The sequence below is a fragment of the Pseudopodoces humilis genome, chromosome 1 (assembly GCF_049639895.1).
Source record: "Pseudopodoces humilis isolate 2021_Gansu_Grassland_sample_001 chromosome 1, ASM4963989v1, whole genome shotgun sequence".
Lineage (NCBI taxonomy): Eukaryota > Metazoa > Chordata > Aves > Passeriformes > Paridae > Pseudopodoces > Pseudopodoces humilis.
The window spans coordinates 137,914,184-137,930,726 of NC_142200.1; the positions used below are offsets into that span (position 1 = coordinate 137,914,184).

The 16,543-nt window shown below is 41.6% G+C and overlaps 1 protein-coding gene across 6 annotated transcripts in view; it reads right to left on the reverse strand.

The window, feature by feature from the left end:
- Window positions 1–16,317, reverse strand: part of EPC1 (enhancer of polycomb 1) — a 65,018-nt gene extending 48,701 nt beyond the window's left edge. For 2 of the 6 annotated variants that reach the window (XM_005518695.3, XM_014248612.2), the window contains exon 1: window positions 1,943–2,372. In XM_005518695.3, the coding sequence (XP_005518752.1) occupies window positions 1,943–2,095 (153 nt within the window). In that variant the 5' untranslated portion in view covers window positions 2,096–2,372. Of the gene's footprint in view, window positions 1–1,942; window positions 2,374–15,367; window positions 15,541–16,200 lie in introns of those variants that run through there. The other 4 variants (XM_014248613.2, XM_088052572.1, XM_014248611.2 and 1 more) reach the window with 4 other exon arrangements.
- Between the last annotated feature and the right edge of the window lie 226 nt (window positions 16,318–16,543).

Here is a 16,543-nt window from a genome sequence, read left to right on the forward strand (position 1 = left end):
GAGCCCATGTAATTATCTAGCCTGAAAACTTATAACTGCCAGGCAAACAGTACAAGAGAAAGACAGTAACCTGACATTTCTACATAAATGCATGCATGCATTCTCACTCTCTTGAGCTGAAAAACTCAGCAAGCATCATAGCAAACAACAAAATTTAAAATTTAAAATGCTGGTACAAGAGGAAATTAAGATGCCTTCTCTCATATTCAGAATCTACAAGTATCAATTCAGAATATATCCACTGTGCCCAAAAGAAACACAAACATCCTAAGCACTGTCACCTACCACTTAAATACTCCTCAATCGATACCATGCTTAAGTTTAAAGCATCTTCACAAAAATAAGCACGATCAAAACAACCCGATGAAATACAACTTATCAATTAGAAAAATAAAAACAACCACAAAACCACTACACTTCACAATATACATTTCCGCAGATCTGTAAAGCAACTTATAACTTGCAGAAGACTTGGAAATATCGAATTATGTTAGAATGATAGGGAGTTACGTTAAAAAAGCCTCAGAGAGTGGACAACAACATGTAAACTGCATTACTCTCTAGAAATCTTTCTGCCCGAAGACATTTCATAAAAATTCACTGAATCCATTAACTAAGACCAATCGTGCCACAAAGAGAAAACCCCATTAAAGATGATACCTCTCTTAAAACAAATGTTAATTCCTAGTTTGCTACATCTAGAACTACAAACAGAAACTTTACAGCATGTCACCTTCAAAGGACAATGGAAATCTGACAACTAGGAAAATTCAGAATTTTACAACTGTCACAGAATCACTGAATATTCTGAGTTGGAAGGGACCCACAAGGATTATTGAGTCCAACTCTTAAGTGAATGATCCATACGGGGATGGAACACACAACCTTATTATTATGGCATTATTAGCATGCTGCTCTAACCAACTGAGCTAGTGTCACCTTTGTTCTTAGCACCAAATTTCAAAACCTGCTTACATAACCGTGTTTCTATAGTACTTCCCTATTTGCAGTACTTAATGCACAGATGGGGAAAACTGATTATAGTACGGAAATAAAGATTTACAACACTGCAAAGAACGCACTTCAGAGCAAGAGTCTTCAACAGTAACAGTTACTAAGTGTTTTACCTTCAGCAATAACAGCTACTGATTGTTATACCTATCTTGGAAAGTGCTGAGTGAATGATTAAATGACCCTGAAGTTCAAACGGTTTAAAGTTTCATCCTCCACTGAGACAGCAAAACCGAGCAGGAAGTGATAGACGTTTAGCCTCCAACACGGATTTCCTCACTCTGAGTAGTGCTTCAGCACTGACTTTCGTGGGGACTGTCAAAACTTTAGTTATACCGCGCCTGTCTGAAGGCATTTACAGGGCTCTTAGATAAACCAAAACACAAGCCCCCCTCCACTTCCTATCTCCGGCAGGGGAAGAGGAAAAGGCACGGGCCCCGCCGGGCCCCGCTCCCCTGAGGGCGGCCGGGCCCGCGCGCGCTCCCGCCGCCGCGCGCCCCCCACAGCGCCGTCCGGCTCGGCAGCGCCCCCCGGCGGGGCAGCGCACGCACGGCGCCGCCGCCGGGCCCCGTCTGCTCCTCGCGGCTGCCGCACCAGGCCCGGCCCAAGGACCGAGACACAAAATGGCGGCCGCCCCGCGGTGTCACGTGACCCCCTTTGTGCCTTTCGGGGCTCCGCGGAGGGGCCGCCGGTGCCTGCGGGGCACGAGCGGGGGGCGAAGGGGCCGTGAGGGAGCTCCGGGCTTGGGCGCGGCGAGGGGCGGCCGGGTTCGACGCCTTCCCGCCCCGGGTGTTCCCCCCCTCCCGGCGGGCGGGGAGAGTGGGGAGAAGATGGCGGCCATTTTGTGCTTGCGCAGAGGCGAAGGTGGGGGCCCGGGTGCGGGGGGGATGGTGGGACCCGGCCGAGTGGGGGGGGGGGGGGTCTCACGTACCGACTCCTCTTCCTTCTCCATGCCCGTGGGCATCTGCGGCACGGCCCGGTTAATGGAGGCATATTCGGCCAAGTCAGGCAGGTCCTCGCAGCGGAAGACGGGCAGCGGCTTGGACGCGTCCAGCGCCCGGGCCCGGAACGACAGTTTGCTCATGTTAGGCGGCGATGGCGGCTCCGGCTGGGAAGGGGGGGGCGACAGCAAGCGCGCTCCGAGCTGAGAGCCGGACCCCGCCGAACGCTCTCATGGAGGGACCGGGGCTCCCCCGGCGGGGCGGGGCGCACTCCGACACGGGGCCCGGCGGCGCCCGCTGGCGCGGCTGGGCTGGGCGCTGGCTCCGCTCCTCCGCCGCTCCGGTTCCGCTCAATACGCCACGGCCAACATGGCGGACATTAAACCTCGACTGGCCGCCTCTTTCAGCCAACCCCAGCGCCACAGCCATTCCCACACTGCATCGCGCAGGGCGCGGGCACGGCGCCGCCCGGGGGGAGCGCGCGCGGCGCGGGCACGGCGGCGCGGGCTCGGGAGCGCGGGACGCTGCGAGCGGCCCGAGCGGGCTCGGGAGCCGCCGGAGCCGGATCGGGGGCGCAGTGGGGAGCAAAGGGGGTTTTAATCAGCGTGTGCGGCACCGCTCCGCCCGCCGGCTGGCGAGCTGTGCCGCGGAACCGCGCTCCGCTCCTGCCGGGGTGAGGAAGTTGGGGCAGCCACCCACCCCTCACCCCGGGGAGAACCTCCCCTGGAGCCGCGCCTGACCGTGACAGCTCTGGGAAACCTGGGCGGAGGAAGCGCCGGCCCTGACCTTTCCGGCTTCTCGGGGGTCAGACCGTGGGACAGGGGCGCCGGGCTCTGAATTTACCCCGGCCCGGGAGGACTGCGGTGCCCCCGGCCGAGGCCAGAGCGGCGTCCCGCGAGTAGTGGGGGCCCCCCGCCTCAGGGCCCGGCCGCGGCCCCTCAGCCGCAGCCGCCCGTCGGGCGCTGTCCCTCCGCGAGTCGTCGAACAGAGTTCGCGTCCGTGCTAAATAAAGGGGAAACACGGACACCTGCCCGAAAACGTGAAGAACTGTAAGAACCAGGCACCTCCATAACGGCATTTCCACCCCGTTTCTCTGAGGTTTTCAGAAACAGTTCGGCAGCAAAGTGCAGACACGTGAACTGGTTTAAGCTTTGCACGGACTTAAGTTATTATCAGTGACCCGCTGAAGCGAGCTCACCCCAGGCAATGGGTAGAACCCACTTGAGCATGTCTGATTAGGGAAGCTCGTTTACATCTCAATGAGTCGATTAAATTGATGCACTATTCGGCTCTAAGCAAGGGATCGGAAATGCCGAGTTAGCCCTGTCTCGGTGCTCTCTGCACAAGCCGCCCCAGGCCATCCCAGCGCGGCCACAGGAACGTCAAACTCCGCTCCGGCCAGGCCAGGGCTGCAGCCGTCTAGCTGCCGAACTTAGGTGCTCATCTATGTTCTCGCACCAGGTTATATGTAATTCTAGCTCGGTAGTGAAATCCATCTTATCGAAGATATGCTTATTTTCATTTAAAATGCGAGATAGTTGTGTGTTGGCTGAATTTAAGTGTCCCTCCACTTTTAAGACAAATACTGTAGTTTTTACTGTCACACGATAGACAGAACTTTGTTATTTATCACATACTACTCTTGGGAAACAGAATTTTCAAAAATACGGCATAGATATAACGACAAAAAAATTAGAAAAACCTTAGTTTGCTTAGCAATTTGAGAAATAATCTCTATAATAGAATCAAAAGATATTTTAAAAATCGAATAATAATAATAATAATAATAATAATAATAATAATAATAATAATAGTACCACCATCCTCAACCTTAAGCCATTACTAGACACTAGATGAAATATTACTAGATGCAGTTGTTAATAGAAGAGTCAAGACAACAATTTGCATGAGTGTTTGGGAACCCAAAACCCTCTAGGTTTCCCAAACTGCTTAAACTGCAACTCATTTGGCTTCGTAACTTCTCTGGGATGCTAAATTCTACCTGTACTGCAAATGGGTAATGCAGTGGAAGAGAGCTATTAGGGAGAATGAGACTTTTTTTTTTTTTTTAAGGGAGGCTTGTTTGTTGTTTTTTTATTTTTTTAAGGGGAGTGGAATGAACTAAGGAGTATCATTGAATTCATTTGTATTTCAGTAGTTACATCAGAATCAAATGTTTAAACATGCATATTGCTTTGTATTCTAATTCTAAAGCTTAAAACACACACTTGTTAGAAATATAAAATAAATTGCCCGTAAAACATCTATACCTTTTTCCACAAATACTGAATAATTTAGTTTATCCAATTAGCAGACAGTTAAGGTGCTGAAAAAAACACCAACCAAAAAATTACAATATGCCATCATAGATTAGCTTTGACTTAAAAAATTATATGAGAATGAAACACCTGGCAGCTAAGCAGAAAAAAAGCCATTAAATATAACTCTCCACTTATACTGATGAAAGGAAAACAATACATAATTAACATCATGAAAACCAAAGTATTTAAAATATCCTGAACTACAAAGGAAGAATAATCAAGTTCAGACTTATCCTTAATTGACCTTTGCATTTCTAACCCTGCCACAGACTTGAGAAAAGTGCAGAGCAAGCAGAATGGACAATAACATTTGGATACAAAGAGGATAGTGCATTAAGAAGAAGTTTTGGCCTGAAACCCTTGGACTCATCAGCTTTTAATGTTTTGCCAATAAAAGAGATTGTGTTTAAATATTTTGTAGCAGAAGATGATTAACCCTCAAAATTAATTTGTTAGTAAGATGGAAAGTGTGATAATTGAAAACAATGTGACATCAGCCCTGATGTTTGTTCTGTAAAAGATGGTGACTGGAAAAGGTATAGAACATAACCAGAATGGTATGTCCATTTTATCTTCCTTTTAGTTAGAAAATGCAGGTATATTTTAGGTGTTTTTCCATTTTGCAGTTTTTACTAAAATACACACTTTATATCTGCAGACATCAGTGCTGCACTATGACAGTAGCTAATGCAGAATTGGTATGTTTTGTATAGTGACCAAAATACTCTTTGCAACTTCTCAGTAAAAGATCAGTAAGTATAAGTTAATTTGTTGAACCTAAGTGCTATGTGTCTATTTTAAAAATAGAATTGTAAGGTAAAGCAACTGAAATATAATGAAAATATATTTAGAATTGCTATTTTTTTTAACTGCTGAAATAATATGGGGCATTTCTTTAAGGTTTTATCTTTTTATGATCTCAACTAAAAGAACAAGCTTTACTAAAATTAAAGCACTTTGTATATCAGCTATGCAGCTGGCAAATATAACCATTTAAAAATACATTCAAAAGTACTAAATTCAGGATGAGCATTATGGACAAAGATACAACTTGATCTATGCATCTGCATACAGGGATATGGGTCTCTTGTGCTGTCATCTAACTTGGGTTTGTGAAACCAAAAATGTAACTTCTATTTTGGTTTGCAAGTCCTGTGTACTGTTTGACAAGTTTTTATAAATGTTGGTATTTATTTAGTTTTATGGCTTAAAACCTCTCTGAGTTCAAGAAAGACTTTCAGTCATTTATTTAAGCATGAATTGGAGCCTTTGGTACATAGGTTTAATATTGCCTCCCATTCTAGCAGCAATCATCACAAAAGTACTACACTTGATGTGCATATAGGATAAACCACATCATTTTTGTTGCCTTTTGACCTCAAGCATTTTGTATTTTAGGGATATAAAATTCTAGGAGACAGTTGTTCAACTTAGGGGAAAAAAAAAATAGAAAAAGCTTTCTTAAACATTTTTGGTGGGTTTTTTTAATTAGGATTTGTTTGTATTTTGTATTACAGTAAACTATACACTGACTTTTGTATCCATAAATATTTTCAGTTTAATTTTTTTTCACTCTGTGACTACCTTACACCCTGCTTCTAATAACTCTTCATTTATTTATACAGCAATTTTTTTGACCTGGGTTTCTTTGGGGGGGGGGGGTTGTTTTGTTTCTTTTTTTGGGGAGGGGGTGGGGTTTAATGCTTTTTGTTAAAATACTCAAAGGTTGAGTCCAGTGTTCTCAGGAAAACTAAGCTGATCCTCAAATGGATATGCCATGGGGCCATATCCAAAAGAGAAGGAAAAACCACTAGATAGCAATTCTCTTACTGAGAAGAGACAAAGCTAAGAGAGGAGCAGAAAAAGCTATTGCCAGATTTCTACTTTTCCAGCGATAGCTAAACTCTTAGAGGTGGAGAAGGCAGTTGTCCATAAGAGAACTAGGAAGACTTCAAGAGGAATTAATGACTTTTTATTATTATTTTACAGACTCATCATTGTCCCAACATCACCTAAACAGATGAGCAAGAAAATGGTAAAATGGGCTCTATGTGAAAGCATAAAGGATTTGATGGAGTTTTTTTTAGTACTGTCAGAAAAGGATCAGTTTCTTTTATATAGATTACTTTGAAGACTTAAGTTTTTATGTGTCTAGGGAAAACAGGTTATAGTGGAAGCAGTTATTCTCTTAGATACAGTGGTGGTAAAAAGGCACAAATTATGCTGAGACTCTTCTGTCTTGAAATACGTCTTTCCCTGTTTAAGTTTTAATGTATTCAGAACAGGTATCCTAGGAACTATAAAGGTTAAAAGTGATTTATGATCTTCTCCTTCATGTTTTCATTCTATAACACATATCCCCTCTAAAATACTATGCTAGACACACTTTGAATTCTTGATTTAGTCATCTTCACTAGCAAGTCATTTCACAAACTAATAGTTTAGGATTAAGTAGTAAGATAAAAAGGAACAAAACAAAATAAATAAAAAAAAAGTCTGATTTTATGCTCTGGGTTGTTGTTTTTTTAAAAAAATTTTATCCAAAACATTTTGTGTTTTGACATACAAAACAATAATAATGCTAAAATCACAATTTATTAGGTAAAGACAATTTGAGCAGGGTGGACTGGCTATCACCTCTGACTTAGGCATAGACTTCTGCAAACATCGGATTATAACACATGAATAATCTCAGAGTCAAGTAAATTTAATCACATGATCCTGTATTATTTCTAGTAGAAGAGCCAGCAGAAGGGCAAAATCCTTATGCTTTTCTTGCGAAAAAAAACCCTAACACAAACAACAAAAAACCTGAGCAAACAAACAAAAAAATAAAAAAATCAAGCAAAACCACAACCAAATAAAAAAAAAACCAAACAAAACCAACAACAACCAACCAAATAAAAAGGCCCTATCTTCTCTTGCCAACACAATTACTAATTCATCAATCAAAGAGTTAAGGATGTCTAACTTTGATATATTCTGCATAGTATAAGGTGGAAGACTAAAATAGGGAAACAGAAGTAGAGAAATTATAGCTGCACATGGGTCTGCACACTGTCCCAAATCCTTTAATTGACCATTATGCTAAAAACAACATAAAAAAAAACCCCACCACAAACACACACATGGCTCCACTACATAAACCTCAACTGCCAGTGCTCATACCCCAACATGGGATAAAGGGGTAAACTGGGGATAGGCTGTGTGACTTCAGAAAGTTTACTTATACACTAGTAGTTCTCTGGCTCTATGTAAATGCAAACAAAATAGCAAATTCAGTTCAGTACTAAGACCTGAATATCTTACTATTACATGCTCTGAATTTTTAGATTTTACCTTACACTTCCAAGATACAAATCCTGTCTTGAAAGTCAGTTTATGAAAAATTAATTCAAATGCTCAGGGCTTCTGGTTAGTATGGTAAAGTATTTTCAAACTTCAGAATTACGTTGCTGATGTTCAATAATATGAAGTTAAGTTAATGTGGAGTTACTATATGAAGCCAAATGCTTTAATTTGCAGTTCCTGAATCAGAATGAAAGTAGGTTTTCTGCTTCCCTCACACAACTGAGGAAAACAGTGATTGATATACCTAGACAGGAATTAGCTGGACTTCAGAAATCTTTTGGTGCAGGAAAGTACATATGCATCTTGGAATGAAGAGGCATTTCCTAACATACGTTTAGATTTTTTTAATTTTAATGTTAGTGGGAAGTACCTACATACCTACAGTGTGAGTGAACTCTGAATTCCATATCAAATTAATATGAATGTGTTCTTAAGTGCCTTGTACAGACTATACCGTCTTTACTTAACAGAAATACATTTCTTCAAAGAAATTAATAAAATACAAATAACCCAGCTTTTGGATTTATAAAGCTTGTTATTAGCTTGCAAGAAACAAAAATTCTTTCTATTTTAGAAATGGATTTTTTTCACACTGTAGTTTGATTTATACTAAATTAAGCATCAGTGAATGTTATAAAATATTGCTTGTCTTCTGGGATACAAATAATCATGATCATATTTATAACCAAATAAGAAAAAAAGCATAAATAAATAATGCAGCATTAGTGGGAAAAAAAGGCCTAATAAATTAAGCTTGACTGTAAATATCCAGCAGAGGAGGCTAGTTCTGAATATAGAACTGATCAGATGAGACTGTTTTGAGATATCCTTATCTATATATCTTTAAATGATAGCAGATGCTTAAAAATGTAAAACTCAGATAGGGTTAACCTGAAGAAAATGCAGTTTCTGAGGATTTTCAACATTCAGACTATGCAAATAACTTGTGGGAGATGGGCAGGTGTTGAGAGGGAAGTGTTTTGGTTTAGATGCAAACATGAAGTTGCATGAGAAGAAAAACAAAGAAATCACATAACATTATTTTCTCTGTCCCTAATGTAGGTGGGATATAGAAACCAGAGGTGCTATCACTGGCATTTGCATCTCACTTTGCCTGTGAAATCCCCAAATCTGCTGTAAGGGCAACCTGAGAAACAGAACCAAACGGAGAGTGGTTTTCTCGATCATTCAGGTTACAAGCAGGTAAGACTTTAACCCCCTCATCCATTTCTGCCAAAGACCCTCTGTTCCCATTCTCTTACTGCACAGTGTGTCAGTTTTGCGGCTGTTTTGACATTCTGCTCCTCCAACCAAGAGAATACAACAGACTCCTGTCATTAACACTGGGGTTAATGTGCACCAGCCTGCCACTGATCACACGTGCCAAGTCTGCTGAGCTTTTGGTTTAGAAGAAACTCAAGAAGGGTGTTAGCATAAAGAGACACAACCTAATTAAAAAAATATATCAAGGGAGAATATGAAAGATGGGAAGCAAAACAGTTTCTCACATTAAACTAGTTCATCTGGAAGTCTGCTTGACTAGACCTTCCAAATCCCACAGATTCACAAAACACTCAATTTTTAACTTGGAAATTGATTCAGAGATGATGAAAGAAAGCAAAATACTTTCTTATGGAATCTTCATTCATTATGTGCTTATAGATGAACATGGGCTAAACAGAAAGTGTCTATGCAGAGTTACCAGAGGTAACTCTGGAGGGTATGTTTTTACCCTCCATTATCCAGCATGGTTTCTCCTTAAAAAGATGCTGATTGCAGCACTTTTCTTGAATTGTGAATACACAATCACTTTGTCTAAAGACATTAAGATGTTCAGCCTTGTGTGGATACCTTTAAGACCATCAGAAATAACACGGCTGCTCTGCATTATAACTTTCAAAATTAATTCTTAAATTTTCTTGAGAAAAAATAAACAAAAACTTTTGAATAAATTCAGCCAGAAAACACGCCCTGGCATTACAGAGGAAAATCTGTCAGGTGAAAGGACCCTTTCAAGAAGTTATCCTTTTAGTCATCAGGTTATGGCAGCACCAAGTAAATAGAGAATAGAAAGGTGTGCCCTGAAATCCCCAGATCTGAGTCACCTGATTCTTAAATATGTTTGAACAAACATGGAAAGCTCACTCTTATTTGTGTTAATGACTATTCCAGATGCACACCCCTGTGAGGCCAAAGGTCTTGCTTCCATTTAGTAATTTTCTCAAGGCTCTGAAGGGAATGAAGATTAGGAGCTCACTTTTCATTACCTAAATCATGCACAGGTCAGTATTAGCAAACTCACGGGCATGAAATATCTCTGATTAAGTGAGGGCATTCATATCTGAACTAGGAGGCCTCACAGGAGGCAGATGGAGACCTGATCAGGATACTCAGTTAAATTTAAGATACAGTTCTTATCACAGCAGACATTCAAAATTTGGTTGTGTTTATTTGCTTGTTGTTTTTGCTGTCGTTGGGATCCTTTTGTCATTCTTTAAAGCTATGATTTACTTGATCTGTTTCTTTCCATTGAGGATTACAGATTTAACAATACTTGTCTAAAGACAGGTGAAAGAAATTCTACATGAATGTATATGATATAGGGATTCTGGTTCGCTCACAAGCTCAGCTTTCTGTAAATCCAGGGAAATATGACCTTACAGGCTTGTTTCTCAGATCTTTAATCCAAGAAATAACCAAAACAGAACCTAACAAAAGGAAGACTTCTCTGGGAGGAACAAATCTACTCACTGCTCCCTGGAATTCCTACATTTTATATTTAAGCATTATTGAGTAAAATCCATGAGGCAGTCCTGGGAGCGGGGATGAGATCGAACCCCACCTTTTCTTTCTTCCTCTGGAAATCCCAGTGCTCAATGCATTGTAAAATCTATTACTTTTCCCATCCCCTAGCAAAAGTCATCCAGGTTCTGCTCAACAACAGAGGATGGCGAGTCAGCATCTGACCATTTTCAGTCATTTGCTCCAAGTTGGAATTGTTATGGACTACATTTAGAGCCCTTGCTATTTTTACGGGTGCTCAAAGCAATAGACATTGCATCTGTAACTAATGTTTTCTGTTGTATGGTGTTGATGGCTCTGAGCAACTTTCCATTTGCCATCCAGGACTCCAAAACAGCATCCCAATTCACTGCACAAGTAGTGAAGACTAGGACTCATATTATTTGGCAGTTCCCATCTCTCTGTTGTTTATATTGTAAGATAAGCAGAAAAAATAATTTTTTGCAAATGTCCTGACTTTTTAAGCACTGCAATACCTTCTGGCCACAAATTTCAGGGTCTAGCTACTATTAGTAGAGAATTCATGAACAAACCTTCCTATGAAGGAAGTTTATAGTATTGCTATTATCTTGCTCCTGGAGAGTCCAGTGGTAACACAATAAATTGGAAATGTGACTTACTAAAGGGTCTAAAGAAGCCCACAGAACCTGAAGCCACTGATGTGTGGTCCTATCTGTCCAAGTTATATTTTGTTACTCACAACAGCAATGCAGGAATAATATTTCATAGCACTGATATTCCCCCACCCTGTATATTTACTAAAGAATTTAAAATCTAGGATTGTCTCTTCACTGCAACATGAATTAACTTCTTGTGCTATTTACTGAGAGAAAAAATATGAAGAATGCTAAAGGTGGAACAATGTGCCAGCTTTAGTAGTTCCTCTGGCTTGAAGAAGTTAGAGCAGACAATTTCGTAACATTGAAAGGCCATGCAAATATCAGTCAGGAAGAGGTGTGGAGAGACCTAACTTTGTAGAAGATGAGTCTGAAGCAGGCACGTAATTGTCCTTTGTTCACAGCTGGGAAAGAGGTGATCCTTGAAGTAAGTTTTAAACTAATTATTCATTGCTACAAGTTGATGCTGACCACACGTGTGGAAAAGTACAGCTAGCAAAGTTATGAGGTATGAAAGATGAGAAACAAGATTATGTCACAAGGTGTCCAATTTAAAAATAGCACCCCCACCTTTGAAACCTTGTTGAATCAAGGACACAATGAGTACTTTAGGACCCTTAAGAGATAACAGACAGGAGTCCCAGGCACCAAGGTATGTTATCAGCATAGGAAACTGGAGAGCACAACATATGAGTGGATGAAGCAGGGGTATGGCTTTTGTTTGAACTGAGCCCCAAAAATGTTCTTCTGCACCACCAAACCCCTTCTAAGGAACAGTTTGCACCATATTTTGCTTAACTTTGGAAGCTGATTATATCTGCCTGGAATCTACACATCTTGTTCTAACTACTGTTGACATTTTTAGACATTTTTATCATGACTCTTACTCGAGTACATGATACTAGTAGCGTTAGTAAGACTAATCTCATGAAGGCACAAAGAGCATTTTGGTCAGGTTGTATTAAGCTCTTGAAAAAGAATGGCTTATAGTACGATGCCATACTTCAAATAGTTTTAAACCAAGAGACCCAAATACCTTTCAAAGGTGTCTGGACTCTACACAGAGTTTCTAGGTAAAAGGGAAACTGTATTAGGAGAAAAATACATTTGTTTTGGCACCTTAGAAATAGAGGTATATGTAAGGAAGAAAATTAAGAAACCCACCCAAAAAAAGAAGTTTGTATGCTTTAGGTCCTGGGATTCCACATACTGGTATTTCAGAAGGAGGAGGTAGGGAAAACACAATAAAGACTGAACCACCCCACAGAAATTACTCTTTCAGGCATTTCTGCAGAAGATGCACGAAGTAAATTAGTTGTTATGTAGCTTTAAGAGGATGCAAAGCCTTAAATACTTCTTACTCCTTACTGGCAACACAATGCTCAAAAAGGAAGGAGAAGTGTGAAAACCACTGAATTGCAGAAGATCAGCATTTTACTCTTCTCATCTTATGATTTGATAGGAGTAAAACCAGACACTTTTATCAGGTGCAGCTTCAAAGTTCCAAAACCACAACCAAAGTTTAAGACTAGCCTCAGTTGAATGGGAGAGATGGGAGCAAGTGTGAAGCAAGTTTCCATTCGGATTTCATGTTCTTGTTGGTTTCACTGAGCTTGAGCTGACTCTGAGCAGCAAGATCACAACAATCAGTTTGTTCATGGCCTTCATGCATAGACTGCAGCCACAAGAAAGCATTGCTTTCATGGTGCAGGATGAGAAGAAGAATGTTAAAATACCTTCAGTAAGCACCTCAGTTTATCATTTGCTCAGTACTGTTGTCCATGGATGAGCACACTGAACATTGGTCTAAATGATGTCAAAAAAGAAACGTTGCATCAGAATTAAACAACCCAGTGATTCTTGAAGATTGATAATTATTGTAATGGATTCAACAACTGGCACTATTTCTACTGGCATGAACTGTGCCCAAAATGCCAACCTTATGTCCTAGTGATGAGATCTCAGAAATGGAAATTGAAATGGAGGATGGCCAAAATCTACACTTTCTAAGAGGGTTTATGTCTTGATATTTGTCCTCAAGATCTAAGATTTGTACCAGGACACCAAAGAAGTAATGGTCATACTGCACTGTCACAGGCCACCATGTCTCTGCTCCAGCCAAGAATCCATAAAAGCAGATCATGTCTGACAGAGCAGAAAGGATAAAAGCTGGCTGCTCTCTTGGATATGTTTGTTACAGGCAGAAGGTTGCAAGTGTATTTTACCTAAGACAGAAACAAAATTTACCTTCCTTTAAAAAAGGATAATGAATAACAGACCATTACAGAGATCTACTGAAGTTGTAGATCAGTTTCCATAAAACTAATTAACTTAATGAGCAGACTCTTTGAAACAAAATCTAGAAGCATTTTTTAAGATTTAAACACTCATGAGAAGTTTAGAGACCATTTCAAACTGCCTAGTATTTGTCAAATTTATTCTTTGAAAATACTGAAGACATTGAAATGTAAAATAGATGCAAAGGCCTCTAAAATTATCAGCTCTTATCACTCCAAAATAACAGGCACATTGATTCCTTAGAAATGTGTTAAATTTAATATCAAATTTGTTCCTGAACCTGTTGAGTTTCCAATATATGCTCTGATCATGGGCTTGACTATGTCTTCCCACCCATCCTAGAACATTAATCACTTCTGTTTTCTTACACCTAATATGGATGTTAGCAGAAAGCCTTCTAATCCTTTTGCACTTAGAACCGAGATGATCTGTAGGTTGTAACAAAATAAAACAACACACATTAACATATATTCATTTATAAAGATGTGTCAAATGCATGCTCCACTTAGCAACAGGAAAGAAATAACCACCCACCTCAGGTGAATACTCTTATAATCTGGAGGGCTATGTTAGGTTTCCCCTACTTTTCAACCTCACCTTCATACACAACCCAAACTCCTATAGACCTCATCAGGAGATTTGCATATCCAAGCACTCGAGCAAGGGGGACCTTAGGGCTTGATAACCAGCCGTGGATGGAACCTTTAACTTCACAACAAGCAAACAATGGACTAGTTGCACAATAAGTGTGTGCCAAAGCCTTCCATATTGGCTGCAAAAAATAATTTAAAAACCTTTCATCTGTAGCCACTGTAAAATCATTTTGGGGGTGGGACCGAAAATGTCAGCACTTAGGAAAACTGGACTCTAGGTACAGGATTGAAAAAAAACAATTAAGGAACTGCTTCATTACACAAACCAGCTAAAGGGTGAGGTCATGCCTCTGCCGGGCCATAGTTCATGCGACACTACAATTTTATAAAGATACAATTTAATCGTCATTCTTAGTAATTTGAGGTTACTTTTGATACAGAGAAAAGGAAAAAATACAAAGGATCAACCCGTGCCCCACCTTTCTCCCCCCGGCCCCCTCCCCCTTTAGAGCTAGGGACACGAATTGTTTCGGAGCCCCACAGCGCCACCAGCACAGAGCAATGCAAAACAAAAAAGATCTCCCACCGGGTGGAAAAAAAAAAAAAAAAAAAAAAAAAGGAAAGCGCCTAGAAAAATGCCAAAAATTACAAAATGTCTCCCAAATGTACCTTCTTGGAAAGGATCAAACAAACCACTCCACCCCCCCCTCCCCCCCCAAAAAAACAACAAAACAACAAACCCAACACCAAGACATCTAAGTGAAGTGTGGGGAAATAAGAACCTTTATATAACTAATGCTTTAAGCTAATTATCACAAGAGCTGGAATTTGTAAATAAAAAGGTCACTGTTTAGTGAGAGACATAACTTAATATGAACCCTCTTATGTCCATCTCCACCTTCACCATACCAAGGGCAGTTTTCCCCCTTACTTTAGACCAAAGTAATCCATCAAGAGCCATCACAAATGGCATTGTAAACTCTTTTAGCTACCATCACACCATACAGCAGCAACATAATATGCTTCTTTATACACGAGAGCTGCATTATATTTATATAGACAGTCACATAGTTGGTCCTGGATCCGTTTATTACTCGGTAAAGAATTCCCCCCTGCTCCCCCGCCCCAACAAAAAGCCAGAACCAAAAAAAGCCCCCAAGTCCATCTGGAAAATATTTGAGTTTTTATACTCCTCAATTGAAGTTAAATTGTTTTTAATCGTCGCGTGTATAAAATTTTAAAGAGGAAACAAAACTGACTTCAGTAATTGTCGCTATTAAGGAGACACCGTTGGGTGGGATTCACATGAGATCAAAGCTATGAAAAATACAAGACTACGTTTTGTTCATCAACACAACGAAAATCCTCCACAGCACTAATACATGCCAAAAACCCGCAGAAAATAATATTTTTGGTTAAAATCACAAACTTACCTTCGAAGAAGGCAGCCCTTGCAAAAGGGCTGTAACAATATGGACTGCATACTCGCTCTCCTACAACCAGCCACCTCCATGCTGCAAAGGGCTTCCCGAACATCCTTAAAATATTTCGCAAATGCAGAAAGTGAGACTTTTCTTTTCTTTCTTTTTTTTTTTTTTTTTTTCTTCCTCTCTCTCTTCTTTCCTTCCCCTCCCCATCACCCCGCCAGGATCTCAGGGCGAAGAAGGAGGCGGCTTCCCGAGGGTCGGCGGGCGATGCCGGCGGGCGGCCGCAGCCGGGGCGGGGGACCCGGTGCCGCCGGGGTCACAACTTTGCCGGGGCCGGCGTTGGGCTCGATGGGCTCCGCGGGCAGCGGCGCCCCCGCCCGCCCCACCGCTCCCCCCGCCGCCGCCTGGAAAAATGCAGTGTGCCATTTTACACCCTCCTCTGGAGCACACAGGACCAAAGTCTAGCGCTGGTTTTCGGTGACACTGCAAAACTACGGCTCGCCCCGCGCAATCCCACGCCTCATCCTCCCCTCGGAGAGAGCAGCTGCCTCTTGAGAATTAATAAAGAAAGACAGTTGGAGAAAATAATTCCAAGACTTCGCCGTTTTCCCTCCGTCCCTCCCCCCGCCCCCGCCCCCACTCCGAACCCCGCAGCAAGTTTGTGCCGCCCGGCGCATCCCTCGGCCTCCCCCCGCGGCACCCCCGCCCCGCCGGGCTCCGGCAGCTTCGCAGCATCCGAAAGAGCCAGTCATGCCTGAAACAAAATCCATGATTCCTGGAAAGTGGGGAGGCTTGAATCCCAACAAATACTCAATTTACTTACAATTATAAATACCTACCTTATGAAAGAACTAAATTAACACTAAATTCAACAGATACATCCGTTACGGCAGGAATAGTTTTTCCATAAATACTGTTTTAAAAACCCCTCCTTATACTGACTGACAGAATTCTACCATGCTGCCCACAAACAAAATGGCTGTGGCACCGAGTTTTTTGGTTCCTCCCACTGTGCCTCCCCCTGGCCTCCAGGAAGTGGTAGAAATCCAAAATAAAATCCGCACGAAAAGTACAATACATCAGCCAAACTCCGCACGGCACCGCCAGACACCATCGGGAGGGAAGCATATTCACCAACATTGTAGTTTCTCCAGGATTTTTATTGTTTTTAAAAGGGCATCA